Consider the following 18,281-nt stretch of genomic DNA (forward strand, 5'->3'; position numbering starts at 1 on the left):
TTGGAAAGGACCCTGATGCTGGGAAAGATTGAAGGCATGAGGAGAAGGGGACAACAGAAAATGAGATGGTTGGATAGCATCACCAACTCAATGGACATGAGTTTGAGCAAGCTCCAGGAGTTGGTAATGGACAAGGAAGGCTGGCATGCTGAAGTCCATGGGGTTGCAAAGAGTTGGATATGACTGAACGACTGAACTAAGCACTAAACTAGTAGGATTTGCTTGTACTTTAAAAAGTCAATGATTGTTGTATAGAAAACAGACTATAACAAGGACCAAGATAGAATATGAACACCAGTTATGAAATTATCAATATTTATTTAGGATATTGGGAATTTATCCTTAACTTCCTTGATGTCTTCAAGTGTCAGATCTTATTCAGCCAAGTGCCCCTGCTCTAGAAGTCTATTCTTGCTGACTGCTGGTCTGGGGAGTTTTTACTCTGATAGGGCATTTATTCATTTTCCCATCTTTCCTTTCACCTTTTTCAGTCCATCCACCCATCTACCCATCCTACAAATGTTTATTGAGATGCTGCTATATGCCAAACCCAGTACCAAACATATAATTTCTTGCTCAGAGACATATAAAGTCTATTTATGGAGAGAGACCAATAAACATAACACATTATAATAAGGATTGTAATAGTATAATGTGCAGAGCACAGTAGGAAACCTTTAGCATGTAGCCAGGTAAGAATAGGTGATATATGAACAAGATCTTAAAAGATAAATAGGAATTTGCCAAATAATAATCATAAAAGCTACTAGCTCTTTCTTTTCTTTTTTTTCCTTTTTTTAATTTAGTTTATTTATCTATTTTTTAACTTTACAATATTGTATTTGTTTTGCCATACATTGACATGAATCCACCATGGGTGTACATGTTTTCCCCTTCCAGAACCCCCCTCCCACCTCCCTCCCCATCCCATTCCTCTGGGTCATCCTGGTGCACCAGCCCTGAGCACCCTGTATCATGCAGCAAACTAGCTCTTTCTTTTTTAAGAGGAATTTTTCAAGTTTTATTTATGTATTTTAATTTTTGGCCACATCCTGCAGCATGTAGGAACTTAATTCCCCCACCATAGCTTGAACCCACACCCCCTGCATTAGAAGGTGAAGTCTTAACTGCTGGACCACCAGGGAAGTCCAAAAGCTACTCTTTCTTAAACTTAGGAGCCAAGCATTGTGCTCTGAACTTTGTGTATGTTATCTCTCTTAAGCTTTCTTCCAACCTAATAGGCTAGGTATTATAAACCTCATTTTATACACAAAGAGATGGAAGAACAGAGATCAAAAAACATTCCCAAGTCTCACAACTTATCAGTAACAGTCCTGGCAATCCTATGTCTGTATGACTCCAAAGTTTATGTTTTTAACTATATTATCTCCCTGTTGTCTACAGATATGAGTATGATTTTTGTTGGAGAATAATTTATACGTATAGCTCTTCTGTTCTTGGTACAGATTTCCAGAGTTATTTCATAGAAACATAGTATATTCAAATAGTTTAAATCACTAGCTATTTCAGCCATTACTGATCTGCTCTTTTAACATCTCTGCTTTCAGAGGAGGATTTCGGGCAAGAGAGCAACACATACAAGGCAGTGAGGCAAAGAAGAGCATTGGCATATTTGAGGAAGATGAGAGATTTGGGGTGGAGTGGTTGAGGGTGCAGGGATAAGCTGCTGGCCAGGATGGGACTGAGGCAAGAGGGCATCACACACCCTACTGTGGTTTTGTCTTCCTCCTGTGGGCAAACTCTGCAGTCAGGCCATCGGCTCTCTTTCTTTACAACCTGGAGAACTGGATCAGGTTCTGATTGATCTCAGCAACTGACCGGCAACCTAAAAAAAATGTAGTTCAAAAGCTCATTTCTCTGAAACCTCAGTCACCACTCAACCATGGGAATAGAAACAAGACTTGACCCTTGTCCTCACCCTGATAAAATGTTATATATACAGAACATATCACATAATTCTGATTACATTGGCAACTGTTTTGTGAGCTTGTGCCTGTGTCCTCTTTTAAAACAGCCATGGCAAAATGGCGTGGTAAAAACACAAAAGCGGTATTTCAGCCTTTTGAAAAGTCAGTTTGTGTGCAGTGAATACACCTGACTTTTATTGCCATCCAGATAAACCTTGGGGCTTCCCTAGTAGCCCAGTGGTAAAGAATCTGCCTGCAATGCAGAGGATGTCAGTTCAATCCCTGGGTCAGGAAGATCTGCTGGAGGAGGAAATGGCAACCCACTCCAGTATTCTTGCCTGCAGAATCCCATGGTCAGAGGAGCCTGGCGGGCTATAGTCCACGGGGTCACAAAAGAGTCAGACATGACTGAAGCAACTGAATACACTTGGGGTAAGCCTTCAGGACACAGGAAGTATCAGTCAGGGAGGAGGAGGACTCAAGGAAAGCAGACAAGATGGGGTGAATGTTTCATACAACTGTCTTCTAAAAAAAAGTTTTAAAACAGAATATCTTTCTTTAGTGGAGGATCTTAATTAAAATGCAAAACTGGGACTGTCATAGAGCTGAGACACAGGAATTGAAGAGAGTGACTCCAGATAAGATGACAAAAGAGAAGGGAGAAAGAGATATGTCAGTTGGAGAATTGTGGACTCAAGGAAATTCACCAGTGATAAGAAGTTTGAAATAATTGAGTAAGACGACGTGTAAGGTTTCACAAGTTCTTCCCCATCTGTGATGTGTGTATGGTTATCTCCAAAAACCTAACTAGAAAATTGTATTATTCACAGAGGTATATTAATGAGAGGCTCTTTTTCCAAAAATGGAAGCAGAGGAAAGAGTTAAGTTTCATGCCTGTGTTGATGATTTGTGTTTGTTTATTCACTAAGTCATGTCTGAATCTTGTGACCCTATGGACTATAGCCCGCCAGGCTCCTCTGTCCCATGGGATTATCCCAGGCAAGAATACTGGAGTGGGTTGCCATTTTACTTCTCCAGGGGATCTTCCCGACCCAGGGATCAAACTCGAGTTTCCTGAATTGGCAGGCAGATTCTTTACTACTGAGCCACCTGGGAAGCCCCTGGTGTTGATGATAGGTGACAGGAATGGCAGGGAGTGATGCATAAATAACTCATAAAATGAACTAAGTCAGCAGAAGCATAAATTTGGAGCCAGAGGTGCTCTCATCAGAAGTGACAATGATTTTGACAGCTCTGGGTTTCCACGGGGCAGACAGAATAGTGCAGCTTCGGAGCCGGTAGACTTCCTCAAGGAGCACAGAGATGCCAAAACAGAAAGTGCTGATACATTGTAGTAGAAATAAATATTTAAGCTATGGAAAAATGTCTCAGTAGTTGCATCAAAGTGTGTGATAGCATGTTGAAACACTTTGAAGCATCTGTTCCTTGGTGCTATTTGTGTACTTGTTCTACTTATCAGTATAAGCTCATCAGATGGAGTCTTGATCCACAACATACCAGGGACACTGCCTCGTTCTTGGTAGAGGTTCACTCAAGGTTTAAGAATGAATTCATAATTACAATATATTCCTGTTTTTCCATTACTGTAAATTAGGAGGATATTCACACTAAAACACTTAGGCTAAATTAAAACAAAGTGGGTAATTCCGAGCAATAAAACTCAAGAAGATTCATATACTCTTCTGTTTCAGCCCCTACCCCTTATAAGAGATGAGACCCAAGTGAGGTCTGTGCACACATGATTTATATATGCACAGTTTTGTTTTCCAAGACAAACTGGGATTGTAACATTCCAATATGTACAGTTTTGGCATATGGTTTCACAATTAGGAAAAGATTTCTAAACTTATTTTGATTTCACAATAGTGCAAATAGGGTTCTCTTCTCAGGGCTGCAATGTCACAAGGTCATAGAGGAAAAATATCACACATCTCCAGGAGAATGAGGAAAGAGAAGTCATACTGACTGATCACCTCCTGGGTGCTAGTTTTGTGTCAAGCATCTTACATGCATTGTACAGGGAAGGGCTAATGAGTGGCTAAGGTGAAACTTTGTGGGGTTTCACATTATGATTTTCTATTTGAGTGAGTTCCACCAAAAATACAGCCCTCCTCACCTGAGACCCCCTTCTCCCCGGGGACTAGCTTGGGGAGTCTTTTCTGCGGGACCGATACCCACGGAGAATGCTGAGGAAAGCCCTTCAGCCTAGGTTTTCTCTTCTTTCCCTTCTTCCCCAAACCCTCCTGCCCATCCCACATTTAGTTGTTGATTAGTCATTTTTCTCTGCATTTAAACAATACATTCTCATTGGAGAACAATTAGAAGGAAAGGAATATAAAAAGTCAGGCATAAAAGTGTTCATCATCCCGTTTTTTCTTTCTTTTTTTCCTGCTCCCATTTAAGAAGAGTGCTCTCTACCGTCTATTTCAGAAAAGATTTTCCAGCCTTTATTTCCATCCCAATGGTTGTTAAGTATAAACTTTTTGTGGAATAAAAAAGCTTTGTTATTGTGAATTCCCCTGCCAGGCTTCTGTTTTAAAAATCAGACATAATGTCACAAATACAGGAGAAAATATTTGGGGGAGCGAGAGAAGTCACCTCAATCTCTTGGAACCTGCAGAAACTCACAGATCTTCCCATCTCTCTCTCCCTCCCAAGGACAAAAGACATCAACAAGATATCTGTTCACACTTGTGCTGTCTCCGCCCTCACGGGAGAGACTTAGCAACCTTGGGTTATTTATTGAATTATCTTTATAGGCATTGGCCCCAAATGGACAGTCTTGGTCCTTGATGCTTTAATCCACTCCCCCACTTTTTTTCCTATCTACTCAGTTGAAAGGGACTGGCATTAATACTGGTCTAAGTTTTCTAGCTTAAACTACTTAAGCCCAAAAGGCTGAGTTCACAGCCCGAACACTAAGTAGCCTGGATGCTGAGTACAAGATACTTGTCTAAATAGCTGATAAAAACCAGACTAGAAAAGACCTGGACACCTTGCCTTGTGCCTGGCAGATGGCAGACACTTGGTAGCATCATCTGTGGAAATAAGTCAATGGCACGAAAATGGTCTTGACTCCACTTCAGAGCTCTTGATTCATTATTTTGTTACTTCTGGAGGAAGTTTCTGTTATTATCACGTTTTAGAATTGAGGCATGAATGGAGGTCTTATTTAGGCTCATCTTGCCTGCCTCTCACATTACAATCTATTACCACCTACATCAGACAAAGACAATCAGAGACAGAGCTACTGATGACTGGCATTTGGGCAGGCCAAGTTTGTATGAGACAGCTCCAAGCATTTTAGGACATTTAGCATCCTTGACCCCTGAGTACTGAATACCTCCAGCACCAACCCTGCATCATTGTGCCAATGAGGAAAAAAAAGATCAGCCACCCCCCACCCCCAAACCAAATGATTCTGAAGAGGGAAGTTACCATCATTAGCTGAGAATCACTATTTCACCATGTTGATTTGTTGCATTTCTTTTTCCTTGGATTCCAGTGATCACATGGATTTGCTGAACACATGTAAGTTTTTATGAGCATTGCTTTACAGTCATCTCATTTTTGCCTGATACCTCCCTGTGTGTAACTTTGAGACATTCGAGTTTGTCTTGCTGCCTGTGGTTACGCAGTATGATGTTTCTCCTTCTCTCTGTTCTGTCATCCTGCTTGCTTCTACCTCCCCAGCTCCTCCTTGCTTTCCCTGTGACTTAATTTCTCTACTCTTCTCAATCCATGAATCTTACTTAAAGATCACCCCCAGAACTACATCTGACAAGTTTGATGGGATCTGAGCAGGCCAGAATGAAATGGGACCCTCCGTACCACAATCTGAAATTGCACTTGCTTTTGTAGCAGATGTATCACATTCTGAGTTTGTGCTTGACTGGCTCAGATGTAGAGAATCCGCCTGTAATGCCGGAGACCCAGGTTCGATCCCTGGGTCGGGAAGATCCTCTGGAGAAGGAACTGGCTGCCCACTCCAGTGTTCTTGCCTGGGAAATCCCACGGACAGAGGAACCTGGCGGGCTTACAGTCCACGGGGTCACAAAGAGTCAGACATCACTGAGCAACTAACACTTTCACTCCACTTTTGTCTCGGGCGTTTCCTCTGTGCCCTCTCTGGGCTTGGGGGAGGCAAGTGAGATGAAAGGGCCCGAGCTTCTGTTCTTTAGACGGCCAGCTTTCAGTTCTGAGTCAGGAAAAGAATGGTAAAAACTTACCTGTCAGGGTCATGGAAGTGCGGAATTCATTTTTTAAAATGTTCAAAACTTCCTTAACTCCATGTTCGCCCTGCTCACAAGACAGAGGAAAGAGGAGACACAAAGAGGCATGAAGGATCATCCTGACCACAGGCTGAGTTTCAATACTAAGTGAGGGGACTTCCCTGGTGGTCCAGTGGTGAAGACTCCATGCTGTCAGTGCAGGGGGCCTGGGTTTCACCCTTGGTCAGGAAACTAGATCCCATACACCTTGACTAAGAGCTCGTGTGCCTCCACTAAAGAACCCGTATGCCACAACAAAACTGAAGATCCTGCATGATGCAACTAAGACCTGGCGCAGCAAAGTAAATAAACATTAAAAAATATTTCTAGGTGAGCTCATAGCTGTGGTGGGGAGGATGGGGGCTATCTGTGAAATTCGAACTATGTTGGGAATAAAGGAAAGCAAAGAGGAAAAATGTAGGGGTGAGAGCTCTTGAAAATTTACAACATGCTGAGGAAGAAGTGTGGAGGGGCAGGAGAGGTGTCACTGTCCTTCAGGATCTGTGGCACCTCCAAAAACTGGTTAAATTTGGGGGTTAAAGCACAGAAGCACACGGAAACAAATGAGAAGTGGGGTGCCTTCCGGTTGGTTTTCATTTTACCACTCTCACCTTGCAGGCAAGACCCCACAGGATGGGTCTCCCCACAAAAACGCACTTAGCCCCGAGGGCTAGAGCCTTCAGCACATCGTTGCCAGTCCGGATCCCACCATCCAGGTACACTTCAACCTTCCCCTTCACAGCGGCCACCACCTCTGTCAGGGCATCGATCTGAAAACAAGAGACAAGTGTGGCTCGAGGGATTCCCCTTTGGACTCTCAGGGCATCATGAGACAGCACTGCCCCCCGGCTTTGGCTGGCTCCAGGAAGTCTAAGCTGGGGCAATGCCTCGTGGTTCCATGCTTGCGGCTGCAGGTGCTGTCAAAAGCAGGGTAGCTACATTCCCAAGGCCCAGGGACACTTTCCAGGCTACCCCCTCCAGCCATTTCCTGCTCCGACAGAGTTCAGGTATCTACAGCTTGGAAGAAACTATTGGTTTCTTCTAACATCCCCAAGGGGGCATTTTCCATTTGTAGTGTTCACTTTTGTGTGCTGAGTCACTCACTCGTGTCTGACTCTTTACTGCCCCATGACTGTAGCCCTCCAGGCTCCTCTGTCCATGGGATTTTCCAGGCAAGAATACTGGAGTGGGTTGCCATGCCCTCCTCCAGGGGATCTTCCCAACCAGGGATTGAACCCAGGTTTCTTGTTTTTCCTGCGTTGGTAGGGAGATTCTTTAGCGCTTGTGCCACTTGTTCTTTTTATTTCATTTTATTTTTTACAAACATTTTATATTGGGGTATAGCCAATTAACAATGTTGTGATAGTTTCAAGTAGACAGCAAAAGTATTCAGCCATACATATACACATATCCATTCACCCCCAAACTCCCCTCCCATCCAGGCTGCACACATTTTAATGTTCTTCTTTTAAAAGAACATTTTGACTTTTGATTCTCTTCTACCTTCTCTGCTTCTAAGGTGGCACAATTAGAAATGTTCTCCACTGCTAAGGCCCTAAGTCTTTTTGGCAAAACAAGTGTGATCAACCGTGACCCTAGTGTCTGAACCACAGCCTGTTCCATGTAACTGGGCTGTAACTTATTCCTGACACAACACATTTGAACAACTTGTTCCTGACTCCCTTACGTTCTGAGACGTGGGATAGAAAGGCAGCAGTGACATTGTAAGGGCAGGGTTGAAGCCTCTGGCCGCCTCTCTCCACTTGATCTTTTCTCCTACTTTTTCTCTCTCATTCCCAGCTGTGTGGTCAACAGCCCTGTGGACCTAAGGTGCCCCAGACTGAGCTATGTTCCTGGGTCAGGTCTGTAAGGAGGAGTGAAGGCAGAGTCTGGGGGGAGGGTCCTGCAGGAAAATTTCCGAAACTGCCTCAGGGCTCCTATTCTATCTCTTTGAGGAATAACTGAAAACAAAGTTTCTGAAATTGCCTCAGGGCTCCTATTCTATCTCTTTGAGGAATAACTGAAGAGGAGGAGTAGAATCTGCAGCGGAAGCAGTCGATTGAATTCTGCCTGAATGAGATACTTTGGTGAGACTAAACAGAATATGAAATCAGGGAGGAAAGACCTTTGTACTTTCCAAGTGAGTGGGGGAGAATTGAACCTTTTGTTAACATATATGTAAAGACTGGAGAGAACGTGCATTTAAATCAGGGTATTTTTACAGTCCCACCATGGTATTATTTGGAACATTTCTACAAAAGGCTCAATAGCTGTGGCACTTGGGCTTAGTTGCTCTGTGGCCTGTGGGATCTTCCTGATCCAGGGATCAAACCCATGTCTCATGTGCTGGAATGCTGTGAGAAAGAAATAAATGTACTTGTGCAAACTCTTCTGCGCTGTGCACTTAGTTGCTTAGTTGTGTCTGACTCTTTGCGACCCCATAAACTGCGCCCTGCCAGCCTCCTCTGTCCATGGGGCTTCTCCAGGCAAGTATACTGGAATGGGTAGCCATGCCCTCTCCCAGGGGATCTTCCCAACCCAGGGATTCAACCCAGGTCTCCCGCATTGCAGGGGGATTCTTTACTGTCTGGGCTACCAGGGAGCCCTTCTAGTGAGCCATATTGGACAATGGAAGTGACAGTAGTTTAAGAAACAATAGGGGGTGAATTTCAGCCTAGGGTTCATTCAGTATGGCTTGAGAGTTAATTTTTGATAAGCCACAATAGGGCATTCATTATAGCCTTCTGGGGACAAAAGCTAGCTTTCCCCTGGTTCTGGAAGGAAGCACAGGAGTGTTAGATATGGAACATTACAGAGATGGACTATCACTGAGACAGTCATACCCCTCACAAGGAGGGACTGGATAGAGAAGAGTGAGCAACTTACCCCAGGCACAAAATTTAAAGGGTGTCAAAAATATAAATAATATTTGAATACAACATTTACAAAAATCAAATGGCAAACTTTGACCTGCAAGCTGGGGGCTTGTTTTTATAAATAAAGCTTTATTGGAACCAGGGCCAGGGTTACAGTGAAATAAGTGAGGCAAGGTTATGCAAGTGCAGGATCAGATCCTATCTTTGTTAAAACTGTTGCTATTCACTGTGGATTTTTCTGCATTAATTTTCATTTTTCAAATAGTGCATGAAACTATTCCTAATTCAGTTTTTCTGGCATCTTCTTGAATTTTGAGCCAAGGGTGGGCCTCTCACTAGCCTCTCACTAATCTTGGTACTGTCCCTGGATGACCTTGGGTTTGGCTGTTAGGTCAGATGGCTTGGGAGAACAGCGTGTCGATCAGTGTGATGGGGCAGAAGAAACTCTTCTTGTTCTGGCACCCGCCTTCATCACTGCTCATTCTTCATTGAGGAAGTGCAGTGGGAAAATTAGTGGGCTACTTATCCCCACTCCTCTCTCAGAACTCCCTGAGGGAGCAAGACTAGCTAAACTGATTAATGAGAGACAGCCGATTGTATTATGTTTTATTAGAGTTATTTCAAAAGTCAGCGTTCTACCCTGTTTGCTGCTGGTTGGTGAGGGGCTCTTCGCTTTCTTTTCCTATTGTCAGCACAGTTGGGTCAGCTCAAGACCTGCTATGATCTGCACCCTCTATTCTGTCAATTACCGGATGCACGAGAGATGGCTTTATGAGTATTCTTGCAGGAGATGGGTGAGAGAGTTCAGCGTATGTTCTGAAGACCTACATTCTCCTAAAGTCTTAGGTCAAGAGTTGGGATGGGAAGTAGGAGGCTTGACCATTCCCTGTAGTTCAGTCCATGCTTATTTGCTATGAGGTAGAACCTTGTAGAGAGGAGGAGGCCAGTGATTGGCATTTGAAACTTCCAAGTTTCATAAGCCTTGAAATATATAAACTGGCTGATGTACCTTTTTCTATTTCCTGTAATTCTTTTTAAAGGAGAAATTGAGAATGTGCTAAAGATATCAGGATGGTCACTGATGTATTGTTTAAAAGAGTGAACCCTTGGAAGCAATCCAGATGTTCAACAATAAGAAGGTGGTTGTATAAATTGTCCATTCATACCATACACCATTAAAAACAAAAGAAGTGAATTTATTGAAGTAAAATGATGCTCTTGATATATTGATAAATGAAGAGAAGAAAACTGCACAATATCATATATAGTTTTCAAACCTAAAATGTTACATTTACATTAAGTTGATTACCAAACTATTGTCATTAATAGTAATGATTTTTATCTTAATTCTTTTTGTTTAGGTATATTTTACAATTTACTTTCAGTGAATATGTCCTACTTAAAAGACCAAAAAAAAAAAAAAAAAAAAAACCTTAAGAGGAAAAAAAACTCACTTCCATTTCTCAGAATGAGTCAAGCAGCATAGAAGAATCCCTTGAAAAATACAAGCTATCAATCTCCATGAACACCAATGAACTTCCTTTAAAAATTCTTTCCCTGCCTCCCTCCTTTTAATTTTCTTTCCCCAGACTCCATCTCTAATGGACAAATTCATAAGTTAGGGAAAAATGTAGACTGTCTTGGATTTTTAGCAAAGGATTCATAGGGCATTTTAAAGTTTTATTGTGAAAGTTATTTATTAGCTTAAGTGAGGCACCATTTCTTCCTGGGATGTGTCATATAAGAAAATATAAGGTTCCAATCCATGCAGACAGGCAAACTTCCAGCTGAATGCTCCTTCCAGAAGGCAGGTGACCTCTATGCCTTGGGAACAACTCTTCTATCAAATTTCATCTTAACCACTTATTAACTGTGTGAACTCACAAGTTACTTAACATCTCTACATCTTACAGTATCCTCACCTGTTAAGTAGGGATAATAATGCAGGACTGTTGTACCCTTTAGAGATGATATATGTTGAGTTTGTAAAAATAATGGACTATTATTAATGATTAAAAGTCCTTCATATATATATATATATATATATAACCAACACAGTCAGTTAGGGAGAGGGAAATGAGCACCAAATTTCACAGAGTGCCTTGCTGTGGACACACACATACAAACGCACATGCACACACACAGCACTTACAAACACACCCACTCTGAAGTCATTCTACTTACAGAAGCAGGAACCCCATCAAGCTGCCTCCCACCATGGTTGGAAACAATGATGCCATGGACATTGTGCTTCACAGCTAACTCTGCATCCTCTTTTGTCAAGAGCCCCTTAAGGATGATGGGCAATCGAGTCATGCTCTGAAACCAGGAGAGATCTTCCCAGCAGATGGATGGGTCAATTGGGGACATTTGGAAATAAGGCATTAAATTTCCCTGTGGGGAATAAAAGAGAACCTTAGTCTTGAATTCCTTTGAGACTCTCATTCCAAAGACAAGGCACATTTGAAACACTGCCATTTGTAAGCTTGAAAAGAGGAACCACAAAACCCAACACTACTTCTAGCTCCTTTCCAAACAAAACTTTTGTTAAAGAATTTCTACTCCCATTGCTTATTTGTTAACCATTACTTGTGTCCCTGCTCAATAATTTTGCTAAGACCTGGAAACACAAAGACAAATGAGACACAGTCCTTACTTTCAAAAAAAACCCCCAAAATCTCAGAGTTTAATAAGTGAAATAGATAAGCAAAAACATTTATAGGCCAATGTGATTGTTGTGACTGAGATATGTACAAGGTAACAATAACTAAGCAATACTTCAATAATCTTAAGTCAAATATTGTGTGCCTCATGTCTGACTCTTTGTGACCCTCTGAACTGTAACCTTCCAGGCTCCTCTCTCCATGGAATTTTCCAGGCAAGAATACTGGAGTGGGTTGTCATTCCCTTTTCCAGTGGCTCTTCCCCATCCAAGTATCCAACTCACATCTCCTGTGTCTCCAGCATTGGCAGGCAGATTCTTTACCACTGAGTTATCTGGGAAGCCCAAGTCAAATATTACCCAATATTTATCTTTGCTCATCATATGAGTCAAATATCTATAGGCCCCAAGGTGTCCCTGGAATCTGAGCTAAGAGTCCAAAAACCCTCAAGGCCAATTTGTGGCTAAAGGGTAGAACTATTGAGTCACTTGCCTGGATATCGCAGCTGCTCATTGGCTGAAAAGGTTGGTATCATCTCTAATGCAGTCAAGGGATTCCAACTTTACCACAGCTTTCTCTCTCTGGGACACTTCATCCCATTGGACTAAAGGATTTTAATGGAGGAAGTGCCTTTGTAGTCACCTTGTCCAAAAAACTACACTGTAGCTCTCTGATGCCCCATGGATGAGTTCTAGGTATGCAGAGATATTGCTGCCCCATTTTCAAGGCAGTCCTGCTCCATAGGCATTCACCTTGAATAGGAGCATCTTCTTCAGATGATCCATTTATCTATGTGTGATCATTTTCTAAGTGTGCCATAAAGTAGAAAATGTTGGAAGAAACTTCTACTCTCCTGTTTCATGAAAAAAAAACTCCTTTCCCTAGCTTTCTTATTTCCTAACACCCAGCCCTGCCCAGAACACTTCTGGGGACAGACTGGCCAGCTCCAGAGGCGAGAACAATTTGTCTTATATTCTGCTTGTCTGGAAGTTCTGAGTAGCAGGAACTCCATGTGCTTTCTGAACTGCCGCATCCCTAGTGCCTGGCACAGAACAGGCATAGAATAATGACTTCTTGAGGAAAGAAAGAAGAGAGGAAAGAGGGATGGAAATCTGCCTCCTGTTACGCCTGCCTTCCCCAGCTCTGGTATCTTTCCTACCGTCTCAGGTGATCCGAGATCTTTCAACAATAACTTCTTCATCAAGTCCACTTGGTTTGTAATGTCAAGTCGTCTGTTGCCAAGTTTGGGTACATCCACAGTGATGACCAGAGCTTTGAAACCCAGGGATTCCACCTTTTGGATCAGCTGTTTGTTTATCTGCTGGTTCGGGTGCACATACAGTTGGAACCACCGCAGGCCCCTGGGGGCAGCAGTAATGATATCTTCAAGGCTACAGCTGGCATACGAGCTGGTGATGTAGCAGATACTGGCTGCTTGTGCAGCTGCAAAGCAAATGATACAGCTCAGGTTGGAGGGCAGCAACATTCTGAACTGGGGTAAAATGCCCTATAAGTCTGTGCTGGTTTCAGCTGAAGATGACAAACGAATCCCGGGAATATTTTTGCCCCCTGCTCTTCCCTTCTCCTCTCTTCTTATTTTTTGGTGGTGGCAAATGAGGGACGAGATTGAGAGGGGACTAGGAAGAAGACAAAACCCAATGAAAAACTTTTTGTCAAATAAGATGATCAAATCAACTGTGGTTTTTCAGTCGTTAAGTTGTATCCAGTTCTTTGCAACCCATGGACTGCAGCACGCCAGGTTTCCCTGTTCTTCACTATCACCCTGAGTTTGCTCAAACTCATGTCCCCTGAGTCAGTGATGCCATCCAACCATCTCATCTTCTGTCATTCCCTTCTCCTCCTGCCCTCAACCTTTCCCAGAGGAGAAGAGAAATGGAACATTTGGACAAGAGCACCTGCCAGGACCTTGTTAGGAGTAAGGTCATGACTTTCTCCTCATCCTGAATTCAGAGACTCGGCATTTAGCCCCAGCCCTGGCCCACGAGGGTTCAAAAAAGGCCTCCCCCTTGTGGCCACACTAAGCAGCCCTTCCCCCATAGGGCCAGTGCCCCTTTCTTGGGATGGCTTGGTGGGGTTTTCATACTCTCCTATTCATCTGTAGCTCCCTCCCACCCTAACCATTCTTTATAATGGAAAACTCGTATTTCCTCAATCTTAGGTGAAATGTTATGCAAATGTAGCTTTAACCATTCCTTTTCCTACCCTTGATTCCAACCAGGTTCCTGTCCCTAAGCCCCTTCCATAGAGAAGCTGGTTGCTCCTGCCCTGAAGGACACCTCTGCACACCTAAAGGGCCTTGGGAGGGGAGCCTCAAGGTGGGGGCAGCTCACACCTCTGGCTGTGCTCATTTCTCCATCAGGCCAGGCGAGGCGGTGGAAACCTGTAGGTGCGATACAAATGGGAGCGCTGATCTCTTCTCCTTGAATGGTGGTCCGCATGTCCACCTTAGACACATCTTTCAGGTACCGGGGACGGAGGCGGATTCTGTGCTGGACAACAAAGAGATGTTCTGTTGGTGGGATCATTCTCCAGCATGAAGGTGCTGCTGGGACCTCCAGATTCCTGGCACAGGTCTAGGACCTCGCTGGGTCCCAAGAAACCACTTGCAGGGTCAGTTGGTTGGTGAGGCAGTATAGACAAGCAGGAGGCTCCTTTCTTCTGGGAAGCCTCTCCCAACCCCCTATTCCACAATTACCTGGCCTTCCCTGAACTCTCGCTGCACATATAGTTCTTCTGTTCCCTGCCTGCTCAATCAGAGGTCTGTGTCTTAGAGCCATGCCTCCATGACCAGACTCTCAGCCCATGGAGGCTTTGATTGATACATCATACAAGAACTAGAATGGATATAAATGAGCAGGGCATAGTTCTAGGCTCTTCCCTCTTAGGTTAAACACAAGTCTGTGTGTGTGTGTGTTGCTTAGTAATGTCCGACTCTGTGTGATTGCATGGATGTAGCATGCCAAGCTTCTCTGGAAATCTTGCCAAGATTTCCCAGGCAAGAATACTGGAGTGGGTTGCCATTTCCTCCTCCAGGGATCATCATGACCCAGGAATCAAACCCAGGTCTCCTGCATTATAAGCAGATTCTTTACTATCTGAGCCACTAGGGAAGCCCAGATACAAGTCTCTATAAGGCAAGAAAAGGTCATTGCAAGAGGAAAAATCCCAGAGAATGATCACATTTTTTTTTTTTTTGGCTAGAGGCTAATTCATTGAATATCTGACTTAAACACTACTTTAGAAGTTCACTACTCTAGAAGAAGGTAGGGAAATTAACAAGTATTAATTATATGAAACACATTTGTAAGTCCCAACAGAGACTTAGTTAGCTTCCTGGTCCAAAAGTGCTTGTTTTCCACAAAATACTATTATTCCTGTACATAAACTGAGAAATATTTTTCTGGAAATGCTGATTGTGCAAACTTGGGTCAGAGAGCCTCAGTTACTTTATCTGTGAAATGGGAGTAATAATTCGACTTTCCTAATAGTCCTGTGAAGACACATGAGAGGAAGCAATTAAAATGCTTAATATAGTGCTCAAGAAATATGAAAACACAGAAGATAGTGTTCACCATGCATCCCATTCTCCAGTTTTTTCTGACCTCAGTATCACAGAAGTCAGCAAACATTTTCTGTAAACGGTTAGATGGTATATATTTTAGGCTTAGTGCCATGAGGTCTTTGTCCCAGTTACTTGGCTCTGCTGTTATAACTTCACAGCAACCACTGATAAGGTGTAGATGACTGAGCATGGCTGTGTTCTAATAAAATTTTATTTATGGACATTGAAATTGAAATTTCATATAATTTTGACATATTGCAGTTCCTCTTTTGATTTTTGTCAATGATTTAAAAATGAAAAAAAGCCCAGCCTTAGCTTGTTGACCATCCAGAAACAGTGGGCTTGACCTGACCATCCAGAAATAGGCAGTGGGCCTGACCTGACCTGTTTACTACCACTGTTGTGCCAGCCCAGCTCTTCTCTCTTGAATCAATCTCCTGTTCTCCCCAAGACTCCCTGGGTCTCCATATTTCCTCCAGCGTTGAGCCCTCTCTCCTGTTCTACCTCCAAGCTGGAAGTTCAGGCATTCAGGAGATTTAGGCTTACCTAGCTGGCTTCTCCTCCCTGCCCAGGACGCTGGAGACCCTGAGACTCTTGTGCTATCTTTTCAAGTGGCAGAGTCACCATGATCAGCAGAGGGTGACTCACTTGTGCTAGTTGTGCAGAGGCACTAAGATTAAAGGTCTCTCCAACCATCCTATCTCCAGTTACCCACTCACCTGTGGAGAAAAACCCCCAAATCCCCACCACCAACAAAAGCCCGTTATGATGTTTTGAATACTCTGTTCTTTGGAGGCAGAAACCAGGACTGCTACCTTCCAAAGAGCTTTCAACCTATGCACCTTAGCTTAACAATAGAAAGGATACGGAAGACCAGACTTTTTAAACGCTGCCGTGTTGTCTTCCCTCGTGCAGCAGTCATCAGCTCCTCCTTCGATAAAATCCCAAGTTGACTTAGAGAGGTGCTCCCGTGCATGCGCCTGAAAGTCTGTCAAACACACCAAGGGCATTTCTGGACCTTTAAAGGAAAAACCAAAACCAAACAAACAAAACCCAATGAGAATTCTTCAGATATTTGAGGAGGGTGAAGGGGTAGGGGTGGACTATAGCAAAAGGTGTTTGGATTCAACATGAACCCCCCTGTAACCTTCATCTCAAAGGAGGGGCTGCCAGAGATGCTGATTCCCAGGCTGAGAGCAGGGAGTCATGTTGCCCTCCTCTGTTCTCCCAGCTCCGGCTCCCACTCCTGGTTGTTGGATCTCCTAACTATCCCTCAGGTCTGTCCCCTTGTTTCCAGGCCTGCTGCCTCAGATCTCATTGAGGCCCCACCACCTTTTATAAGATTATTATGAACATTTCTTATCTTATCTCTTAGTCTCCATCTTGTCTCCCTCCAGCTGCCTGGGATCTTTCTAAAATGCAAGTCTGGTCATGGCTGTTGGCTTTCAAGTGCCCATAGCATGGCATTTGCACCTTTCTAGGATCTGGCTCCTGACGCACCAGCTTAATATCTTGGTGGCTTTTTCTTGTCAGCTGAGTCACTATAAACAATTTCTGAACATTCTGGAAGGCTATTTCGTATCTCTGCCTTTTGGGAAGGAGATCCATCAGGGCAAGAAAACTGGGTCCAAACAGAAATCAATATCTGGGAGTTCCCAGGAATCTCTGGGTATATGAATACATGGGGCAGTTAGTTCATTATCTGGTAGGAAGCTGACTTTTTGCAACTCTTTGGCTGGGTCATTGAACATGGTGCTAATTTTGAGCCAAAGGAAATGATACATGCTCTCTTCATTCATTCCTATCCCCTTATTTGAACCTCGTAAATACCTGGAGCTTGGTACTTCTGCTATGACCATCCCTGAAAGAGGAAAGAGGGCAGGATGGGGGCAAATCTCTCTAGCAGGAGCAAGTACCTACAGAGATGCTGAAGGCACTGGTTACAGTCAGTCTCAGCATGTAGAGCTTCTGCATAAGAAGGTTCCACTATGAAGGGTGATGAAATCTGTAGTACATAGCTTGGCACATCTCCCCAGCAGTTGGCCTTGGGGTGAGAGTTACCCAAAGGCTGTGGGTAGAAACTAAGTGCCTACTAAGTTATCATCTGAAGGATAGAGATAAGACCCAGGGACTAGGGCTTCCAACACTAATGAGGCAACTCCCTTAATGAATAATGGGACCAGAGAGGCCAGATGAAACGTGGGGTGTTGGGAATCTTGGTGGAGGTGGGGCTGTGCCAGAATCCAGTTAAGTCAAAGAGGAAGGTAGCCTAAACACCCGCCTGAAGGGCTAAGCAGAAAGAAGTTATACAACAGACAGGAAATACCCCTGGGATGTGCCGTGAGTTCTGGAAGGAGGCCTGGAGGTGGACTTTGGAGCACAATCACAGAGCTGTTTATGGACAGCACAACCTGTCAGTAGGCAGAGAGCAATTGGGGTGCTGAGTTGAGTTTGGCAAAGTGCAGCAGCAATGTCTAGTTTATCTCTTTCCTATCTGACCCTTAAAGGCTCAGATGAAAGAAGGAATCCATCATTGTATTTATCCGACTGTATTGCAATCAATTATTTAAACCTCTCTCTGCATAAAAGGGTTAATAAAGCAGACCTGAGAATGCTAGACCTCGAAAACTTGCATAAAGTTTGGACCTTGGCTGAAGTCTGGGAACTTGGATTTCAAGCGCGTTCCCACCATTTCCTGATAAGAATGTCTCTCTGTGTCTAAACTATTTGTGCCAACAATGTGCTCTATGCTGAACATCTGCTTTCCCTCTGAGAGTCCAGAATTTTGGTATGGGTTAGGCAGACAGTGTCCCTATGACCAGCTCCCAGCAAAACACCTTGGGCACCAACTTGCTAAAACAAGCTTTCCGGGTAGACAACATCTCACAAAGTGCTGTCACAACTCATTTCGGGAGGAATTAACTGCATCGTCTGTGATT

General features: G+C 43.6%; 1 protein-coding gene across 1 annotated transcript; it reads right to left on the bottom strand.

The window, feature by feature from the left end:
• Positions 1-773: 773 nt before the first annotated feature.
• Positions 774-17,348, bottom strand: HAO2 (hydroxyacid oxidase 2). Its single transcript, XM_081486145.1, has 8 exons — positions 17,263-17,348; positions 16,222-16,360; positions 14,113-14,264; positions 12,919-13,202; positions 11,281-11,490; positions 6,832-6,990; positions 6,179-6,248; positions 774-1,846 (listed from the first exon to the last, which is right to left on the bottom strand). Exons 2-8 carry the CDS (start codon positions 16,350-16,352, stop codon positions 1,791-1,793), a joined length of 1,062 nt encoding a protein of 353 aa, XP_081342271.1. The 5' UTR covers positions 16,353-16,360; positions 17,263-17,348; the 3' UTR covers positions 774-1,790.
• Positions 17,349-18,281: the final 933 nt, after the last annotated feature.

The sequence above is a fragment of the Giraffa tippelskirchi genome, chromosome 5 (genome assembly GCF_054371585.1).
Source record: "Giraffa tippelskirchi isolate mGirTip1 chromosome 5, T2T-mGirTip1v1.2.pri, whole genome shotgun sequence".
Classification (NCBI taxonomy): Eukaryota; Metazoa; Chordata; class Mammalia; order Artiodactyla; family Giraffidae; genus Giraffa; species Giraffa tippelskirchi.